General features: G+C 46.8%; 3 protein-coding genes and 2 pseudogenes across 4 annotated transcripts; 2 read left to right on the top strand and 3 right to left on the bottom strand.

The window, feature by feature from the left end:
- Positions 1-21: 21 nt before the first annotated feature.
- LOC136504020 (uncharacterized) lies at positions 22-951 on the bottom strand. Its single transcript, XM_066498914.1, has 2 exons — positions 183-951; positions 22-95 (listed from the first exon to the last, which is right to left on the bottom strand). The coding sequence occupies exons 1-2, from the start codon at positions 949-951 to the stop codon at positions 22-24; spliced, it is 843 nt and encodes a 280-aa protein (XP_066355011.1).
- Positions 952-1,215: 264 nt separating this feature from the next.
- On the bottom strand, positions 1,216-2,491 carry LOC136504019 (uncharacterized; annotated as a pseudogene).
- A 3,551-nt stretch (positions 2,492-6,042) lies between these two features.
- Positions 6,043-10,459, top strand: LOC136505181 (E3 ubiquitin-protein ligase RSL1-like). The gene is made up of 4 exons (XM_066500298.1): positions 6,043-6,299; positions 6,709-7,594; positions 8,392-9,140; positions 9,831-10,459. The coding sequence occupies exons 2-4, from the start codon at positions 7,208-7,210 to the stop codon at positions 10,240-10,242; spliced, it is 1,548 nt and encodes a 515-aa protein (XP_066356395.1). The 5' UTR covers positions 6,043-6,299; positions 6,709-7,207; the 3' UTR covers positions 10,243-10,459.
- Positions 10,460-10,590: 131 nt separating this feature from the next.
- Positions 10,591-20,861, top strand: part of LOC136505182 (putative pentatricopeptide repeat-containing protein At5g43820) — a 52,560-nt pseudogene continuing 42,289 nt past the window's right edge.
- On the bottom strand, positions 17,894-19,764 carry LOC136505184 (ras-related protein Rab5A-like). 2 transcript variants are annotated; one of them, XM_066500302.1, is made up of 4 exons: positions 19,465-19,763; positions 19,064-19,141; positions 18,788-18,955; positions 17,894-17,917 (listed from the first exon to the last, which is right to left on the bottom strand). In XM_066500302.1, the coding sequence occupies exons 1-4, from the start codon at positions 19,507-19,509 to the stop codon at positions 17,909-17,911; spliced, it is 300 nt and encodes a 99-aa protein (XP_066356399.1). In that variant the 5' UTR covers positions 19,510-19,763; the 3' UTR covers positions 17,894-17,908. The 2 variants fall into 2 exon arrangements, with proteins under 2 accessions (XP_066356399.1, XP_066356397.1); XM_066500300.1 differs by lacking the exon at positions 17,894-17,917 and adding an exon at positions 18,485-18,620 and having other exon boundaries at positions 19,465-19,764.

Genomic DNA, 20,861 nt, shown 5'->3' with positions numbered 1-20,861 from the left:
TTAGTCCACCTAAGTTGTCACTCAATTACCAAAACCAAACAAGGACCTTTCACCCGGCCGGTTTGGGTACCCCGTATCAACCACATAATACTTCCCTACATATTTTCAAAGGCACACAATGAGACTTAGATGAACAAGTGTAATTGGATAAAAATTTTTGCAAGAAAGTTCAAGTAGCAAACCTGGTGGTGGATGTGGAAATTTGTGATGATGAGTAGTTATGGCATCTTTGAAAACTCTCATGTTATGTGCTGAACTAGGCCATCCCGACAACACAAAGGTAAATCTCATGTCGAAATCACAAACAGCAAGCACATTCTGACTGGTCTCATTGTGCCTGTTCAAGTATGGAACTCTCTTACTCTTATCCACCACAACATTCACATGTGTCCCATCTATAGCTCCTATGCACTCGTTGAAGTGTGGCCAGAATGCTGGATTTTTTAAGTTTGGGTGCACTTCTAGAAATGTTGGGTCCTTGGGTTTAATGTTGTTATGTGCTAACCTAAGGAGGCACCTCAAAACTCTGTTAAATGTCCTGCTTACTGTCTCCAAAGACCTCCTAAAATGATTATCAGCCTGTCTAACTGACTGTGGTGCACCAACAATCCATAAAAACATAGCAAGAGCCTCTATAGATGTTATTTTTTTAGTGGACTTCAACCCATACCTCTGGACCAAAGTATTATGCAACCTGTAAAATAAAGGTCTCTCAACCCTAAATATGTTGTAACATTGGGTTTCTCGGGCTAGTGTCTCATGCACCCAATCCAAACCAGAATCTCCAGTGACCCTCTTAGGTAGTTTTAGGAAGTAGTTATCAAAGTACATACCCAAGATAGGAACCAACTGCAGAATCAAATTTTGTTGCTGTACCAAATTGTTGCGGCACATGGATATAATTTCATCCTCACTTGAGCTGCCTCCATCATCATCTTCTTCCTCAATCATGGGGCCATGATCATCTTCCTGCTTCAACACATGTAACAAACTATCAGCACATAGCATAAAACTTGAACCAGGGTAAGCAAATTAATTCAACAAATTAATACTTCAACACTTGACATCACAGCTCATAGATTAATTTAAATAGGTTCAACACATAACATAAAGGATCATTACACCACACAGATAGTAGTTCACACGCACATATAATAGTTCAACACCTCACACATAGATGATAGGTTCAACACACATGGACCCAAAAGATCCTAACTACTCCAAATTGTTGTCCCTGCACCATTTCTTGAAGTAACCCAACCTAAGCTCAGGAGTTAACTGGCCATAGAAGAACTCTCTTTGGTACTCTATTTCGAACATCTTGGACATAGCATAGACAGAGTCAACAGTTTTTTCAATGCCACACTCAAATGCCAGCTCCTAACACCTCTTGACAGAAAATGCAGCCTTGTCATTTGCACGTTTCTAGATTTGCTTAGTGTTGGCTGCGACAGATTCTTTGAAGGTACTGGCTATGTCCTTCACAATATTCACTATTGGGCTCTTGCTCCTCATCACTGGACTGGTCAAGCGCTTGTAGTGCTATTCAATGCCCTCTTACCCCTCTGGCTCCTCTGGCTGCTTCTACTTGTAGGTGTTTGTGCAAACTCTTCTTCTTCATCATCTTCTGTCCTTGCATCTTGCCCCTCATTATCACCATAATCATCACCAGGCACAAAGGCTGTGGTGCCATCCACAGTGTACCCTCTAAACAATTCATCAAGCAAGTCCTCGTTTGCTGGAGGACTCGTCAGCAGCTTCTTTAAGTATGGTTTTTTCTGTTAAGATATGAGAGCACAAAAGTTGATTAGAAACTAGTTATGACAGGAGAATATCAGTTGTTTACAATAAAGATGTATAATCAGGCACCACAACATAGCACAAGCATCATTTTTTTTTCACACGCACTAGCTGTTGCTGCAGTTCACACTCACTAATGTACAGCCAAGTAAAACAGAAGATAGTCCAAACGAAAGGATAACAGCATGTACAACCAAGTAAAACAGAAGACAATGATAAGTTCCTATGTGCAACGACTTGCATTGATCAAATTTGAAGCAAGCATAGAGTAACCAAGCATACTAGTTAATACTAGTTAAGATATGAGAGCACAAAAATATGTTAAGGAATATTGTACCTCTGTGTGAGTTAGCCAGAAATCATGATCTGCATCAATGGATCCATCTGGTCTCCTCCCCAACCCTGTGTGCGTTTGCAAGTAGCGCCAAAAAGCGTGGGTGTTTTTGAGTATGCCTATTTGGTTCTTCACTTGTCCATGGGTGCACACCAACCTTCTTCTAGCAAGTAAGCCATCGACAACGGCTTGGTACCCTTCACCACTCATTTGTGAACCATTATACGTTCCTGCTCTACGTTGCTCTATGCACAATTCTAACAAGCAAGCATTATTTGCATCATTCCATTGGGCTCGACTGGCATGGCTCACCGAGGGACCGTCGGAGCTCGCTAACTCCTCCACGTTATCCTCCATTGCTTCATCGTCAATGTCGAAGTAGCGCCGAAGCCGGATGCTTGCCCACGGATGCCACTCCTCGGTGCCCTCGGTGCCCTCGGTGCTCGGGGAAGCGGTACGCCCTGGGCACCGCTGCCATGGGAAGTCGTGTTGGTAAGCTGGGGACTCCGTCCGGCTGCTGCGGCGGCCGAGTTCGCGCGCTGTCGAACACCACCGCCTGCCCCCAACGACGACCTGTCGGTGTAGCCACCACCGTTTCCTCCTCCGCGACCGGCTGCCGCCGAGGAGGACCGCCAAAGAGCAGTTGTCGGGCATGCTGGGGCACCGGAGTCGCCCACACGTCTCCTGCTCCGGCACGCGGTGGACGATTGAAAGCTCTAGTTTGGTTTTGGTTAATTGATGAAACCCTAAGTGCTAACCTAGTTTATCAAAGTGATTATAAGATAGGTAGCACTACTCCAAGTGATGAAGCAATGACGAATTCTTCAATACTATCTGTGTCACTGCCCTTCTCTCTTTTTTTTTGCTATCCTCTCATGATACTTCAGATTTCTTTCATATTTTATTTGATCTGAGCGGTCGATTTGTAAATGCCATTGGGGATGCCCTTAGGCCTATTTAGCAGGGCTGAAAAATACTGTTCCAGCTAATTATTGTGAAAAAATACTATTCTGACAAGACATGAATAGTAATTTTGTGAGGGCCAAAACCAGCCAGCCGGCCGGCTTAAAGCCAGCCGAACACGCCCTCCATCACCTGCTATCCTCCATGAAGGACAACATGCCTTCCTCACGGAGCCGGAGGACCATGGAGCTCGCGGTTAGCCGCTCGTGCGTGAGTCCATGGCGCCGGAGCTGCTCACGTCTGACTCCAAGATGGAGCTCGTGCTTGAAGGGATGGCGCCGAAGGTCGCGTCGGAGAAGACGGTGCAAGACGTCGCCTGGGTAGCCGGTAGGACTGAGACAGATAATGAATGCCCAAGACGCTATTTAATAGGGTAAGCAGGGAAAATAGACTCTAGTTAACGACTCCTTGATATCTTGAGTCATGTGTAAAACGAACCTGTTTCCGGAATGGGGCTTTGTTTAGATTGCCTCAAAATTCCAAGTTTTTTCATTCTTTCTCTATTATATTAATTTTTGGACGCATATATGAAGCATTAAATGTAGGTAAAAAAATAACTAATTGCACAGTTTGGTTGTAAATCACGAGACGAATCTTTTGAGCCTAGTTAGTCCATGATCGGACAAAGTTTGTCAAATACAAACGAAACGTGCTACAGTGTCCAGATTGTAAAAATTTGCAATCTAAACCAGGCCTGGAGGGAGTACGTTTCATCTGCTACGCTTTTAAAAGCAAGTCTACAGGGGTGTTTTATTCGAGCTACTAAACTTTAGTAGCTACTAAATGGTTTAGTCACTTTTAGTAACTCTAGAGTTACTAGAGATGATTAAAGTTTTTTAGTAGCTTTTAGTCATAGTGTTTGGTTAAAAAGTTACTAAAATAACTAAAAGTTACTAAATTTAGTAGCTACTCGGCGAACCAAATAAGCCATATATTTAGAGTGCATAGCTGGAGATGGGGAAATTTGAGCGTATAACTGGATGCAAGATTTGACTACTTTGAGGAGCGCTGGACTGCATTAGGAGCTCTGCAGATAACCAGATACTCCCTCCGTCCCATTGAGTTTGTCGCTCGGGAAGCGGGATTGTGAGAGGGGCACGGTTTTCCAACGACAAACTCAATGGGACAGAGGGAGTATGAGCCAACTTGCACTTTGGCCGTTGCTGCCGTCCAGCCATCCCCGTGGGCCCCTCGCATCCCGACGGAATCCCAATCAATCAATCAACCCACCGGCCACCGTCCAGCCATCCCAGGCTGCCAACCTCAGGCCTCAGCTGTTGATGCCGTCCGGCTACTATTTTTTTTTTTCATTTCTCACACAGCGTGCCCTTGTAAAGTGCAATAAGAATATAGTACTCCCTCTAGATTTAAAAAAAAAATATGTATCATTTGAGGAGACAATTAGTTTTAAATTTAATATATTTGATGATTTGTAATAAGTGCTAGTATTCGATAAATCATGTAACATATATTTTTATAATATATCTATTTAAAGATATAGATGTTACATAATATTTTCTATAAATATGAGTAAGCCTCCCTCGCCTCATGGTAATATGTAGCTCATTTTGAATTCATATGCTTTCTTTCATTAAAATGGCTAAAGAAAAGTCTATACAATCAAGAACTGTGTAACTCTTGAAGAGTTTCTTTCTCTCTCTCAACGCATTTCTGGATCGAAACAATACATCACCCTCTAAGTTTTAGAGCAACTAACCAATTATAGTTATGTAGGCTTTCAAAACCCTTGGTTTCTAAAAATGCTTGTTCGCTAGAAACATGAATGGAATAAACATATAAGGGTTTTTACTTTCAATGAATTTGCATGCGTTAACATATCTGTCTGCTTATTTTCTCTCTTCATCCCCACACCGCCTCTCCCCCCCACGTTCCCCACTGCCGCTTCTTATCTAGCTAAGGCATCATGGCCTTGCAGCCGCCCACGACCCAAGGTATCCCTAATAACATGATCTAGCTTCTCGTGCGCCCCTTCCTCTGTCGCCTACCGGCCACCGGCTTTGGCGGAGTCGCTCCCATGCGTCATTTTCTCCTCCTAATGACGTCTCCGCTACCAGCTTGGCCTCTCCCATCTTCCCAGCCGCCACGCTCCACCGGTCTCCTCTGCCACCACCGCAAATTCGGCGTCCTCCCTGATGACCCTTCCAAGCTAGGAAACCATGAAAATCCCTTCCCCAATCCCTAAACTCTAACAATGGTGGACTTCATGGTCGTGGTGACGTCGGCAGGACAATTCTTCCATTTTTATCATTTTTTTTCTTGTTGTTTCTGTGTGCACACCCAAAGCTAAAAACATGCGCGTGCAGAACTAAGCATTTCGAACATGTAAAAGGTTTTACCTCACACAACCATTTTATATCATATTGGCTCTGTTTGGTTTCTACATACGCTCCTAAAATTTCTGTCACATCGAATGTTTAGACACATGCATGGAGTATTAAATATAAACTAATTACACAACTTACGACTAATTTATGAGACGAATCTTTTAAGCCTAATTAGTCAATGATTTGACAACATGGTGCTACAACACATGTGCTAATGACAGATTAATTAGGTTTAAAAAAATCATCTCGCAAATTAGCCTTCATCTATGTAATTAGTTTTATAATTAATCTATATTTAATGCTCTTTATTAGTATCTAAACATTCGATGTAACATGAATTTTAGAATCGACTAAAGAACCATACATCCCATAATCCCTTAATAGTGCCTAATGTTGGAGGGGCAAAGCAGGAAATGTCTTTCCCCCTAAATGAACGAATGAGAAACAAATAGAAAAGTGAATCATTACAAAGTAAAAATAAATAAATAAAGTGAAAAAAGGAATGCAATTATTATTTCCACGCCTTGACGAGCCGAGGAGTGCGAGCAGCAATTACTGCTACTCTTGGCTTTAACGCCACTCTTCCATGCTCAATTCCCCAACGCCGGTCGCCGGTCCGGAGGAATAAATTCTTCGCCCACTGCCGCAAGAAAGGCACCTCCCCTCTTCTTCTCCTCTCCTCCCTTCACTTCACCGCCGCCGGGAAAGCAGCTTCCATTCCATCCTTGTCTCCACTTGCCCGCGATTCCTCTCATCACCCTCGGGGGAGAGGTTCGCTCGGCTCACTCACTCACTCTGGTGTATCCGCGGCGGCGGCGACTGGCGAGGCTCTCCACTCCACTCCGGTTCACTCCCTGGTGATTTCCCCTTCCCAGTCTCCCCTCTTTTGCGCGCAAGCGCGAGGTGAATTTGGGTTTACGCCGATTGCTGCGCTCGGGAAGGAAGGAGAATCCTCGCATCTCTTCTCGGCCCGCGTTTTGGGTCTCATCTCTTGATGAGAAAAACCGCACCTTTTCGTGAATTTGCTGCTAGAATTTTGTGTGTCCTTGTGGCAACTGCTGGGTGTCCATAGATCTGCGTGTGTGGAGTTTCCGCAGAATTCGCGGCGGATGCGCCCGCGCGGAAATGCCTTCGTGTAATTTCTTTCCCGTTTCTTGGACTCTGACCGAGTGTTTGCCAGAATTAGATGGTCAATTGATTCACTCGCTGCAGCTTTTCTCGGAGGAAATTCCATATAATCCATGCCATTTCTTCTTCTTCTTGCAGAACCGGACCGTGCGTTGGTGAATTCTCGAGCTGCCGCCGTCACATATGAGGAACTGGAGAGTCGGGGAGAGCTCCAGCGTCTGGGTCAACTTGGTCGCGGTGCCGACCAACCTCGCCATCGCGGCCCTGGAATTCGCGCTCTGGAGCTCCGTCTGGTGCTTCCTGGCCGTCTCCTCCACCAATTTCTGAGCCGGGATCTTCTTCTCTTCTCGTGCTACTACTATTCCCCGAGCACCGCGCCAAATCCGTGGAGCTGTCAGTGCAGTAGGCGACTGCTGTCGTGCCGGGGTAGTTGCGGCCAAGGGAACACGCCACCTTCTCCGAGTTGGATTAGGTGCGGCCGTCCGCCTCAAAAGGGCTGGTTTGGTGGGAAACTTTCGCTCGCCTACTCGCTGCCTGCTTCGGTGGTCCTCACTCGGTGATGGGGATTGCTGGAATTGGGTTGGAAGAACATTCTGATTGAATTGGTTGAGGCGGTTCTGGTATCCATTGGTTGAGGATGGAGGAGAGGGTATTGTCGGAGGCAGGCGTGGCGAGGGGCGAGGATGACTTCAGGAGCTGTTGCGGGGACGAGGAAGAGTGGGAGGACACCGAGGAGTCGTTCACGGTCGGCGTCGCGAAGGGGGAGCTCGATGAGGCCTCGGTGCGCCTCTTCTTCAAGGGCGTGTCGAGCCCTGAGGCGGAGGGGAAGAAGCTGTCTGGGATCGGGGTCGTGATGGAGAGGTCGCCCGGTGTGCCTGTTCTTAAGGTGCAGAAGAAGCTGGATTTCTATGTCGAGGAGCTGGTGGCTGAGCACCTCGCGCTCATGGATGGGCTGCTTGTCGCGCTGCAGAATGGGATCCGGAAGATTTTCGCCTTCACCAATTCGGAGAAGCTCTACTTTCAGGTGAGAAATTGGCGAAGCTAATGCATCTGGTTTCAGTCAGCATAATGTTTGTAGCAACGCTTTTTTTATACATATTAAAATTTATATCGCCTTGTTCTTCAAGCATATCAACGAAATTATGCACCTCATATCTGCAGATTTCATAGGCTCAATTGTAACTCTAAATGACTGAAAATACGCCCTTTAGGAAATCTTGATTCCATATTGTTTAACAGAGAGTGGCTGTGAACCAAGGCCTCAATGCCTTATTCAGCTTTCAAGTGTGCATACCATTTTTCTATGCTCTTTTTTTTTGGCAGCGAATAGAAACATTACTTTTAAGGTGGTTGAATTCTTGCCTATAGTAGTTGTATTTTGATTTTTTCACCTCTTAGTGAATCCATATTGGTCAATTAACCATTCAAGTAGGCATAGCAGATAACTACCCCCAGCTGGCAAGTTCAATGTCTAATTGGTTATATGTACACATATTGCATGTTGCTGGTTCAACATTGTATGTTGAGTCTTTATGCTGGAAAACAAACTGAAATGAAATGAGACAGTCAAATGCTCGAATAGCGGAGAATATGCAGGGACTTGCAGCTGTACACACTCCATATATTGCTGTATGTCTTCTGCAGTTTTATATGCTATTAAAACTTTTGGTCATAAAGCATAGATTGCCCGCTGACAATCATGCTATTTTGGTTCAATTGCCTCATTTTCTTCCTGTTGTGTATATGTATCAAAATGAAATCTGTTCATCCTTTGATAACTCAACATGTCCTTTTTTCTTGTCTTTTTTTTTGTGCTGACAGATAGCAGAAGCTGAAATTCTTGAAGACCAGCTTTTGGTAGCTTTAGGACACAGGATTCTTGAACTGGTGGATAAGTTGGAAGACTTTGATTTGATATTGCTTCCGAGCTTTGAACTCGAGAGGCCCTTGCAGTTAGCCAAAGAAGCTATAGGCATCAGATATCTATCTCCCTATGAGGTTTGTACCTGCCCGATTTGCCATGAGGAGAAACTAGGTTCTCAGATGATCAAGGCAGGTTGTTCTCACACATATTGCTATAATTGCCTGACTGGGTATGTTGAAGAGAAGCTGCTGACCTCAAAGCTGCCTATAAGGTGTCCACAATTAAGGTGTAAATATATTATTTCCGCTAGTGAGTGTAAGTCATTCCTTCCAGTTAGCAGCTATGATTCCCTGGAGAGAGCATTTGCAGAAGCTGGCACCTCAGAAATGGAAAGATTTTATTGTCCCTTTCCAAATTGTTCAGTGCTGTTAGACCTTAGTCAGCACTTCTCTAGGGCAAGTTCATCAAGCCAGTCAGATCTCAGTTGTATCGAGTGCCCAGAATGCCATAGAGATATATGCATCAACTGTGGAGTGCCATGGCACATCATGATGGGCTGTGATGAGTACCAGAGCTTGCCTGCTGAGGAAAGAGATGCTGGAGACCTATCTTTGCATCGGCTTGCACAGAACAATCGGTGGAGGCGTTGTCAAAGATGTCGACGTATGATTGAACTAACACAGGGCTGCTTCCATATGACTTGCTGGTATGCTCTGTGTATATCTACATCCTCTGATGCATGTATGATATACTATCTGAGGAAAACTAGACAGTTTATGCATAGAACTAAGCTGCCCTGTTGTCTTAATGAATAACCAGTACTTATTTCCTTGTCTCCTTAGTTTTGTCAAAAGTATCCAACTCCTGAACTGAGGTAATCCAAATGCTAGTGATTAGTGACCCAGAAAAGATGATTATGTTTTAAAAGTACAGTAAACATTCCTGATTTTCTTTGACTACTAATTCAATATTGATAGTTGTCCAAAATAAAAGGAAATGTGTTAGGTAGTTATATTGTGTCAGTCCGCCATGTTCTCACATTTCTGTGAAAGGTATGGTTGCTTACATGAAAATCGTCATATTCAGTTCGGATTGTGCAGTTGGTCTTCCATATTCTGGTTCCCAAAAACGACACTGCAAATTTTTGCATGATATAAGAAGAAACAAAACTTGTATCTGATTATGGGACCATGATCATGTTTCTCTACTCTAGTATTCTGTTTGTATTGGGCATATCGGGATTTGGCCATTGTGCTGCTTTTAAGTAGTGAAACATGTTTTGTGTTGTGGTCACACAGATGGCCATTGCCATTAAAATGCATGTACTAAAAAGATTGTTCATTCATAAATACATGTGCTACTCTTTTTATCTTTGTGCTAAACATCACTTGTGCAGGTGTGGCCACGAGTTCTGCTACTCCTGCGGTGCTGACTATGCTAGTGGTGTACAAACATGCCAATGCATGTTCTGGGACAATGAAGCCATGGAGGCCTCCTCCGCTGAGCGATCCACCCAAGCAGCATCCGAGATCTGGGCATGGGACACGTTCGACTGCATGCCGACCGCCGTGGAGGGGTACTCGGAGCAGGAAAGGGCGCAGCTGGCGCTCATCCAGAGGTTCCTCGTGGGGGGGTTTAGCCTGGGAGACAACCACAACCACAACGACAACCCCAACCCCTGCCAGTCGCCGCCCCGCTGCGCCGACTCGTACATCGTTGACACCATGAAGGACCTCCACCAGCTCCCGTGGCTCGAGCGGTTCGTGTCGGTGATCAGCGACACCTACAACGATGATTACATCCAGTGAAGAGAGACAGTTATAGATAGCAGTAAAGAAAACGGCACGTACTGAGTTCTCCGTTCAGAATAATAATAATATAGTTTCCATTCCCCTGACGATAATTGACGCAGGGGAAAATGATATGTTTTCGTCATAAATACACTGGTGTTGTTTCCCCATTGTATGGTAACCTTTGGTGTTGGTGCATCAGCAAAAGAGTTCTTCACTTACCAGTCTGCACTTATGATCCTGTTCTTTTCTTTTTCGAGTAAGCAACATATATTTTGGAGCTTTCTGAACTTCCCTATGTTGTATTAAATCAGCAGCAAGAGCAACTGCCTTGTTGATGCCTGTCGTTCTTTCACATGAGTCGCACTATTATGTTCTGTTGACGAAGGTTTTACTTTTATGTCGGTGATGAATAGCATACGATATTTTGGTTTGCTGGGCGCCATAGTTTTCAACGTCAGATAGCTCCGAGCAATGGGTCTATTCGCAAAGGTGCACGCAATCTTCAGAAATAAGAAGACAAAATAAAGATAAGGCTGTGGTGCCCCCATTATTATGCATACAAAGCTTTTAGGATCCAACCAGTTATGAATCCAGATTGATCTCCTGTTCATTCAAACTTCAAGGTGAATTTTCACTGCAGTTAGCTTGCATGGCTACTGGAGCCAAATTGTACTCGATTCAAGAACTACAGGGATTAATTAGAATAACCTCAGCTGTTTGGGCGGTCGATAGCTCGGTTTAGGCTGGTTAGTCTAAACAGTTGTGCACATTGCCTTGACTCCATGGCTTGATGTGGTATGTGGAGTGACCACAACAAGCTTGTCATTGGACGAGAAGACACTCATTCGTAGAGAGAAGAGAAGAGAACCTAAGGTGTGGTGAACACAAGCTGAAGGGAATGGTGAGGATAGCCACAGCCCTATGATAACAGCCACAAACAAATCCATCTCCTTTGGGCCGCGATCTCCGCGGGCTGTAAACACTGTGTCCCGAGGGCCGAGGCCAGGCCTGTTCGGTTGAGCTCGCTGCGGCTGCCAGCTGCAGCAGCATCTGCCATCCACCAACGGTTGTAGCAGCTGCAGAAAAGAAAAGAAAAACTGCGTGAAGCTGGTTCAGCAGCAGCCATGGGCCATGGCATGCCCCCGCTCTCCTCGGCGGCCGTCGCATCAGCCCGCTCCTCTCAGGTAAAGATTTCTCCCCGGATCTCGATTCCCTGGCGGGCGGCCGGCCGGCGCTGACCGAGTGGCTATGCTGCAGGGGAGAAGCCGGCGAGGGCGGAGGACGATGTCGTGCCCATCGCCACGGAGCTCGAGCGGTAGGAGCTCGATGCCGAGCCTCAGGTCAGGTGAGCCGGTCCGGTCCTTTCTCGGGGCTCCGTTGGGGGGTTTTGAGTGGAGGCGCTGGGCCGCGTCCGCGAGGGCGCCGCCATTATCCGCTCCAGGGGGAGGCCGGCACGAGCAGCGTCGTTGAGCTGTGCGGCACGGGCGCTCTGTCAGGGGCGACGGACGTTCGCGCGCTCCGCGGCAGGGTCGACGATTACGATGTCTTCGCCTACCCCAAGGGCATCGCCTCCCCTTCATCCATTAGGCCGCGGGGGAGTGTCCACGCCCACACTCGTGCTGTAAGATTGACGGAGTCTTCGTTGGCTTCAGCATCTTCAAAATCTGTGAAGACCATCACGGCTGCTGTTCAACTGGCCTTTAACCCAAAAGGATGATCCAACTTTGGCTGCCAACACTTAGACAAGGTGTTCGACTATATGTCACAACAGGTGAGTTAAAAAGCTTCAATTTGTCTTCCATGATAGCTACCACTACCATGCCACAATTGCATTTGTTCAATCCGACCAGCCTTGTTAGGGGTGTAGTCCTTCGGCAGATTTGGGGCAATTTTGTTTTCTGCAATGCATATTGTGACAACCATCTTGCATACATTTATGTAGGTGCATATGGAACATTCTTGCATTGTATTCAGCCGTACTAAGTTGCATGCACCGACCAGTTCAACCCAAAAACTTAAACTGATGGGGAGGGGTGGGGCAATAAACTTATATTCCAACACTTCCCCCTCACGTGGAGGCTCCCTCAGACCTCAGACGTAGAATAGGAGCGAGCAACAATTATTTTTTAATTGCGCTAACTAGGATTTGAACTCGAGACCTCTGGCTTTGATACCATATTAAGTCGCATGCACCAACCAGTTCAACCCAAAAGCTTAAGCTGATGAGGAGGGGTGGGCAATTAACTTATGTTCCAACAAGTCGTTCTGTTCAGTGGGATGGAATGCTTTCATTTCACTGTCAAATGTTTGTGCCAATCTGTATGTTCATTTGAGGTAGCATAAACTCATGTAGAGAGGACAATGCCTCATTCCAACGGCAAGGTATATTCTTTGGCATTCTAGACTGCACACGAGGGTTCAGACAACTGGCATAATGAACCAGCTGGTTCACTGTAATCAAACCCGGAACAGGTTCCTAAATTTTAGCCAGACCATGCCCTAAACCACACCCATCCCATTTGATCTGTCAATTTGTGAGACCCCTAAGATAAGAGGTATACCAACACAGTTTACCACCTTGCACTTAAGCTCTAAAGATTCATTTCTATGCACTTTGCACAGCAGTATAGAAATATTGAAGTGCTACCCTGAGCCAATGAATGGCCTACCTAATGATAACATATGCTCCACAATTCCCAGTCATATTGTCGATTTGTTTTATTGCTAGATATTAGATACTCTCCTGACCTGCAATGTTAGACTTAAAGATGTCCTGTTTTGATGAAGCCATCTGTTTTTTACCAATAAAAAAAACTGGTTTTGATATTTAATGGCACATGTTGATGCAGGCAACTCCATATTTTGAAATTTTTGATAAATCTTATCTAATGTTAGAACTTACAAAACTACTATTCTCTTTCTTGGTTTCCTCTATTTTGGGGAAATGACCTATCCTGTTTGCCTGAGTTCCTTCTACCAACCCTGCCAAAATTCTCCAACTGGGAATATTGGTTTGCAGGCAACTGTTTGTATTTCAAGTAATGTGTTGCCATGTCATTTCTCTAATCAATCTGTTAATGTCTCCTATTACTGTTCTTTAGATGCTACATAGGCAATGGGGTGCTGGTTGGAATATTTTGGCCTTCCTGCGGACAACAAAACCAGAGCAAAGGATAAGGTAGGATAATCAACATTGCTGTAAACCTGCAAGCTAAACACTGAAGATCCAAAGCAAGGATTTCTTTTCTGGCTTGATGAAGCTGTAAATTCTTACTTTGTTGTGCCAAATCTGCAGTTGTCCTAATGCATTGTGATACCTGTTCCATTGTAGTCCAAAATGGCGTACAAATCCATCAGCAAATATCATACAATGAAGCTCGGGATCAACTGCTGCCCGCATGGCTGAAGATTATATCTATGGATGATGGGCGTCATTAAGTAATAGGTACTAATTTTCTTGACATGGATGGATCATTCTCAACCTGCATCTCCATTCCGAGTCTTGCCAAAAGGCTTGATCTCGCACCTAATTGGAAACTGATATATGAAGGATATTATCCATCCCAACTTTACATCGTTTGACAATTATTGTTTGAAAGGAACTTAATGACTCCCTTTCTCATATTTTGTTGAATTGATTAGAGGTCCTAAAGCGTAATTTAAGAACAAAGTTAATTTCTTATTGCTTCTAGTTCTGTTGCATGAACATGTTCTTGACATAGTTATGTTTACAGTATACATTCCACTTTGGAGATGAGCCATTATATTTTCTTGCTACTTGCTCACAAAAAATATGGCATAAATTTACAATTTGTTCAGACACCTCATCACAATGAAGACTTTTTGTTATGTCCTTGTTTTCGCTGCATGGATGGCTTTCTTGTTACAATCTGGTTTCAGTTTCTTTTATTCCCATCCTTTTTTTTTCATTTACTCTGATTGACATTACTGTTTTTGTTATTATATGCTTTTATTTATTTAGAATAGGCTTCACCTGCTAGCTTGTTTTTCACCTCATGTAATGCACTGGAAGACACATTGGCCTAACACTTCATAAGCCTTCCCCTAGAATCCTCATCAGTGATGTCTTCCTCATAGTTCAGAGTCAGTCGATCACGTCTTCTCTCTGACCACAGATATTGGTTTCAGAATTATGACAGCCTCGTGACAAATATGGCATGAAAGGAGGTTGTGTCTGTCACCACATCAGCAAGCATAGCTGATGGGAGGATTTGTCTATACCTCTGCAATGACAGGTGCAACTACAATGGAAACAAAAGGGCCATCAAATGTACTTACCAGGATTAGAAAAAATCTCTCTCGGCGTGCCGATACCCGATCGATGATATGGAGCCCCTCCCTCTCGGCGTGCCGATACCCGTGACGATCGCCGTGCCGCGCCACCTGGCGAGTAACGGCGACGGGTTCGTCTTCCTTATCGAGGCCACCTGCGAGGTGATTTCCCTATTTCTCGTGCACTTAGGGTTTGTTGCTCGGTGGGTTGGGGGGCGATCTGATTCATCGAATTGCAATTGATTGAATCCTTGCGCGTAGCTGTACACCCCCGTGGCCGCGGCTCACGTCCGCGATGTTATCGTCGCCACGGCTCAACAAGCTGCCAAGGCGGAGATGGTACAGGGCGGCTGGAAGTACGAATCTATCAACCAAGGCTGGACCAAGGGTTGGGAGACGAAGCGATTTGCAGAACGTGTCATGGTTTGTGTTCTGTTCCTGCCTTTCTTAATTTCTTCAACATAGCATGCAGCGACGGCAACAGTAACGGGGATTAACACCTTACACCTCTCTCTGTGTGTAGGAAAGGATGGTGTCCTCTACAACATCCTTCGGGGACAGCTCGATGACCGTCGACTTCACAAAGTATTTCGTCACCACCGCGCGGCTTGAGCCAGCAGCCACCCTGGCCTTCGCCGCCACCCAGTCCCAAGACCCTACCATGTCACTCGTGGCCACGTCCTTTGCTGAGCTGGTCCGCCAGATCAACATGGACGTCGCCCGCCCGAGGACGACGCGGGAGAGGGTGTAAGAGGCATCAAAAGTAACGAGCGACTTCGCCAAGGTCTACGGCACCAACAAACCAGTGCCACCCCCCAGGTGGATCCTCAGCCTGCTCCATGCCGTCCTCGTCGTGGCGCTTCTGCTGCCGATTTGTCTGGTCGTCTACAACCACCTCTTTCCTGAACAATGGGCTGCCCAAAAAGACGTCGTGGTTGCAGACTATGTGAACAGCTTCATATACCAGACCTCTGGGGGCATCTTTGGCGAGACCATGGTTCAGAAGCAGCAGAGGGTGATCGCCGAGGCACAGCGGCAGAAGTGGGCGGAGGAGCGGAAGAAGATGGACGAGCAGGAGCGCTAGAGGAAAGTGGAGGAGCGGAAGAAGACCATGGTTACTCTCTCGCAGAGCGCCTCATGACCCCGTGGGAGCGCATCCTCTATCGGACCAGCGTCGGCGATCGCCGCTTCGAGCGTTACCGGCGCCCATAGTCCAACTTCCTTTACTGGTATCTGGTGCGTCAAAACAGTTCGAATGCTTCTGGTTTCAGAGAGTAGCTTAACATGGGTGGAACTTAAAACGTCTTTTTGTGTGCGACGGACATCTGTTTTTTGGAAGAGAACCTGATCTCTTTGGTTCCTGAATGAAACGATTTCTTCTGCCTTTGCTGGATGTCTGGGATTCTGACCCTGAGCAATGGCTGGCATATTTTTTCTTTCAGTGTTTCTCATAATGTGTTGTGCTGCTTTCTTTTGTGAGAAACACTGAAAGAAAAAATATGCCAGCCATTGCTCAGGGTCAGAATCCCAGACATCCAGCAAAGGCAGAAGAAATCGTTTCATTCAGGAACCAAAGAGATCAGGTTCTCTTCCAAAAACCAGATGTCCGTCGCACACAAAAGGACGTTTTAAGTTCCACCCATGTTAAGCTACTCTCTGAAACCAGAAGCATTCGGACTGTTTTGACGCACCAGATACCAGTAAAGGAAGTTGGACTATGGGCGCCGGTAACGCTCGAAGCGGCGATCGCCGACGCTGGTGCGGTAGAGGATGCGCTCCCACGGGGTCATGAGGCGCTCTGCGAGAGTAACCATGGTCTTCTTCCGCTCCTCCACTTTCCTCTTGCGCTCCTCCTCGGTCATCTTCTTCCGCTCCTCCGCCCGCTGCGCCTCGGCGATCACCCTCTGCTGCTTCTGAACCATGGTCTCGCCAAAGATGCCTCCAGAGATCTGGTATATGAAGTTGTTCACATAGTCTGCAACCATGGCGTCTTTTTGGGCAGCCCATTGTTCAGGAAAGAGGTGGTTGTAGACGACCAGACAAATCGGCAGCAGAAGCGCCACGATGAGGACGGCATGGAGCAGGCTGAGGATCCACCTGGGGGGTGGCACTGGTTTGTTGGTGCCGTAGACCTTGGCGAAGTCGCTCGTTACTTTTGATGCCTCTTCCACCCTCTCCCGCGTGGTCCTCGGGCGGGCGACGTCCATGTTGATCTGGCGGACTAGCTCAGCAAAGGACGCGGCCACGAGTGACATGGTAGGGTCTTGGGACTGGGTGGCGGCGAAGGCCAGGGTGGCTGCTGGCTCAAGCCACGTGGTGGTGACGGAATACTTTGTGAAGTCGACGGTCATCGAGCTGTCCCCGAAGGATGTTGTAGAGGACACCATCCTTTCCTGCACACAGAGAGAGGTGTAAGGTGTTAATCCCCGTTACTGCTGCTGTCGCTGCATGCTATGTTGAAGAAATTAAGAAAGGCAGGAACAGAACACAAACCATGACACGTTCTGCAAATCGCTCCGTCTCCCAACCCTTGGTCCAGCCCAGGTTGATAGACTCGTACTTCCAGCCGCCCTGTACCATCTTCGCCTTGGCAGCTTGTTGAGCCGTGGCGACGATAACATCGCGGACGTGAGCCGCGGCCACGGGGGTGTACAGCTGCGCGCGAGGATTCAAGCAATTGCAATTCGATGAATCAGATCACCCACCGAGCAACAAACCCAAACCCTAACTGCACGAGAAATAGGGAAATCACCTCGGATAGGCACTCGCAGGTGGCCTCCATAAGGAAGACGAACCCGTCGCCGTTACTCGCCAGGTGGCGCGGCACGGGTATCGGCACGCCGAGAGGGAGGGGCTCCATATCCTCGATTGGGTTCCGGGGGAACGGGCCAAGCCCCACCCGCTCCTCGCGGCCCCCGCCGATGGCGGAGTCATCGACCCTGTTGGTGTCGCTGTCGCCAAATCTCTATTCCCCACCAAATCCTAGCCTCCGCCGGTGTTCCGCGTATGGCGTATCGAAGCCTGGCGACAAGGATTTGGGGCCCTGCGGCTTATGCTCTCCGCCGGCACCCGGGCCCTGTCGTTCCGCGGCCGCCACTGGCTACGGCGGCGCAGTCTCGGTTTGTCGGCACCATCCGCAATCAGGTTAATTACAGCGCCCGCCTCCCATCCCTCCCGTGTATTCATCACTGGCCCAGTGCGCCCGCCTTCCACGCCCTCGCCTTAGCATCGTAGTCCCGTTCCGGGCTCGTCTGACCATCGCCGTCCAGAAGGCCAGATCCCAGAGGCGTCGTCCATCACCGCTGCTGCTCTGTCCTATTCTGTATCTTTTGCAATCCAACCATCGTTTGGCCCATGCCATTCTCCATCTCTCCATCGGCCCACCGGCTCAAATGTTCTGGATAATAATGGAGTTGGATGAGATCGACTAGAATTTACTTACATGAAACCGTCTGGCCCCGGATTTCCGGATTTGGTATGGTTCTTAGACCATTACCACGTTTACCTTCTGGAGCATCCATTTTGAAGTTTTAGGAAGCTTGATTACTGAAAAAGCCAAATAGATTCTGAAAACAAACCACTTTGTTTTGATTAGAGTAGCATTGGCCTTCCATCTTTATACAGCACACTGGTTACAGCACACTGGTGGAACTGTACGAGAATTTCGTTTTTATTGTGGAGTTCATTATTTATGAGATAATTTTCCCTATGGTCCTGTAACAGCTTTGATATGGACTGGAGTCTTTTATTAGTCCCTAATAAATTGTGGATTAGGATGTAATGATTTTTTTGGCCATTTCCACATATAGTTAATGAGATAATTTATTCTTTTGATTTATTAATTTAATCTTGTTATTTCATCTAGAGGTCATAGCAGTGGAGCAGAACGCAATATTTTAGTTTCCAGATGAATGTTATATATGATTATGTTTGACAATTTATCTGAAGTCCAAAAAATGGCTCATGCATAAATAGTTGATTTCCTTTCTGATTTCACCTTCGTGTCAATAGCAGTACAACAATAGGGGTAATTTTGTTACCAGATGAAATGCTATAAATGATTATGCCTACCTATTCTTGGAGTTCCAGATGATCTTGATCTATAAGTATAATTAGTAAAACTACATTATAATTCATGAAGGATCTTGACATGGAGATGCTTTAAGTCCCATGGTTGCTCTTGGACTCTTGATTGAAAAAGTTTCGACTCCTGTGCAACGCACGGGCAAAATCTTAGTGAGAGAGGAGTTGGTGATGTCGTACTAACCGCATTGGTGATGTCGTAGACAACTATGGCAGCCGCAGCGCCGCGGTAATACATGGGAGCCAAGCTGTGGTACCGCTCCTGCCCCGCCGTGTCCCATATCTCGAACTCCACCGTCTCGTCGTTAACCGCCAGAGTCTGCGAGAAGAAAGCTGCGCCGATGGTTGATTCCTGGAGCCAAATGAAGCAACACATTCAAGCACCCACTATGTATCACGAACCTCCTGAATTCAGACACAATCCACATCTGAAGGAATTTGAAGTGATATGGAACCTCACCTGGAACTCGACGAACTGGCCTTTCACAAACCGGAGGACCAGGCTGGACTTGCCGGCGCCCACGTCCCCAAGAAGAACCTGGCGATAAAATCCAACCGAGCAGAGGAAGAGGAAGCAAGCGCGTGTCAGCATCCGCATAGCTCAAAGTCGCCGTACGAAACAACAAACCCTAACTAACGGAAAAGGAAAGGAAAAGAAAAGAAAAGATGCGATCTTGAAATGATCGCTGCAATGTCTATCTGCCCCCTCTCAAGAAACCCCAAGAGGGAACTCCCAGGCCGCCATTCCAATAGCGGAGGGGCGACACCTCCGGCTGGTAGATGACTGAAATCCAGACTCGAAACCGAGAGGAACGGGACATGTGCGCTCGAAATCGAGGGTTCGGGGTGGGGATTGCTCACCAGCTTGGCGTTGCGGATCTTGTTGCCGCCGGCGGTGGCCGCCATCGAGCGAATCACAGTTTGGGATCGGAGCAGACGCCGGAGGGAGAGAGGAAGGGACTCTGGTGGAATTGGATGGGTAATCACGCGCGTACAGGCGACGGAGCGAGCAAGAATCTGGGAGCTCCTCTCTTCCGTATCCCCCCTGTGCTGATTGCTGAACCAAAATGGAATCGGGAGATGCTAGAAGGCAAGGCAGCTGTTGCCGTTCCGCGTGGTGTGGTTTTTTTTTTGAGAAAATTGAATATTTCACACTTAATCTGGGCGCATGTGAATATTTGACCTCTAATTCGCGCGTCGTTGAAAATTTAACACTATAAATTTGTTGAAAACAGGTGTTTTCTTCTCTTTTTCTCCATTTAACATTTTTTTCTTTTTTTCTTTTGCTTTCCAAGGCAACGCTGAATGACCAAAGTACGTTGGCCTTATACATCCATTCCTTCTCAGAAACGAACGCATCTCTCTCCCGTACTCATTTTTCTTCGGCTCTGTTCGTCACACCGCCGCCGCCGCTGGGTGCCGGAAGAGGCACTGCCGCTGGCTAGGCGCGCGCGGGGCCAGGCTGGGCGCGGGGCCGGTCGCCGGTGCTGGACAAGCCGGCCATGCGTGCGCGCGGACGGTTGTCGGTGCTGGGCGCCGGCGCTAGCCAAAGCCCGCCTCTTCGGCTCCGCCGCTGATGGAGGCCATCGGCGCAGGCCAGAGGCGCCGCAATGGTCGAGCAACAGCAGGCCAAGGTACTTTGGTCATTCAGCGTTGCCTTGGAAAGCAAAAGAAAAAAAAGAAAAAATGTTAAATGGAGAAAAGGAGAAGAAAACACTTGTTTTCAATGAATTCGCAGCCAGAGTGTTAAATTTTTAACGACGCGCGAATTAGATGTCAAATGTTCACATACGCCCGGATTAGGTGTCAAATATTCAATTTTCTCGTGGTTTTTGTTAGCGTGCCGTGTTGGCTCCTCTCCTCTGCTTTTTTGCTACCGCGTCTCCTTCTGGATTTTTGGCTGGCTGATGAAGCAATAAGCAGCATTGCGACTCTCTTTTCCTAATCCGATTCCATCCCTAGTTTGGGCGTCTAGCCACCTTGGCATGGCTTCTAGAGAGCTGAAATTGATGTCAGATACTATAATGATTTTTTCTTCACTATAATAACTTTACAAACTTTCTTTGTTTTGGATGGAAGTTCTCTTCTAAAATGTCGCTGCAAAGAGCATTGCTTCTAAAATATAGCAGTCGGGTGGACCATGTTGCTTTTGTTTGTTTGTATAGGTAACTTTTTAGAGTTATTATCTGCTTATTTCTGTAAAATTCTCACCTTCTAAACACACCCTCTTGTTAGTTCACTAGAGAAAAAATGCCTCT

Source organism: Miscanthus floridulus, chromosome 14 (assembly GCF_019320115.1).
Source record: "Miscanthus floridulus cultivar M001 chromosome 14, ASM1932011v1, whole genome shotgun sequence".
NCBI classification, from domain to species: Eukaryota; Viridiplantae; Streptophyta; class Magnoliopsida; order Poales; family Poaceae; genus Miscanthus; species Miscanthus floridulus.
Note: the sequence above shows the minus strand (reverse complement) of the source record. Positions and strands in the feature narration are given on the sequence as shown.

Bases quoted from the DNA above. Each gene is read 5' to 3' on its own strand.
- LOC136505181 (XM_066500298.1), top strand. From the start codon at position 7,208: ATGGAGGAGAGGGTATTGTCGGAGGCAGGCGTGGCGAGGGGCGAGGAT. The intron at 7,595-8,391 runs GTGAGAAATTGG...TTGTGCTGACAG, and splicing joins CGGAGAAGCTCTACTTTCAG to ATAGCAGAAGCTGAAATTCT. The intron at 9,141-9,830 runs GTATGCTCTGTG...TCACTTGTGCAG, and splicing joins TGCTTCCATATGACTTGCTG to GTGTGGCCACGAGTTCTGCT.
- LOC136505184 (XM_066500300.1), bottom strand. From the start codon at position 19,509: ATGGCGGCCACCGCCGGCGGCAACAAGATCCGCAACGCCAAGCTG. The intron at 18,956-19,063 runs GTGAGGTTCCAT...ATTTGGCTCCAG, and splicing joins GCCAGTTCGTCGAGTTCCAG to GAATCAACCATCGGCGCAGC. The intron at 18,621-18,787 runs GTTAGTACGACA...TTATACTTATAG, and splicing joins TCTACGACATCACCAATGCG to ATCAAGATCATCTGGAACTC.
- LOC136504020 (XM_066498914.1), bottom strand. From the start codon at position 951: ATGATTGAGGAAGAAGATGATGATGGAGGCAGCTCAAGTGAGGATGAA. The intron at 96-182 runs GTTTGCTACTTG...GAAAATATGTAG, and splicing joins ATTTCCACATCCACCACCAG to GGAAGTATTATGTGGTTGAT.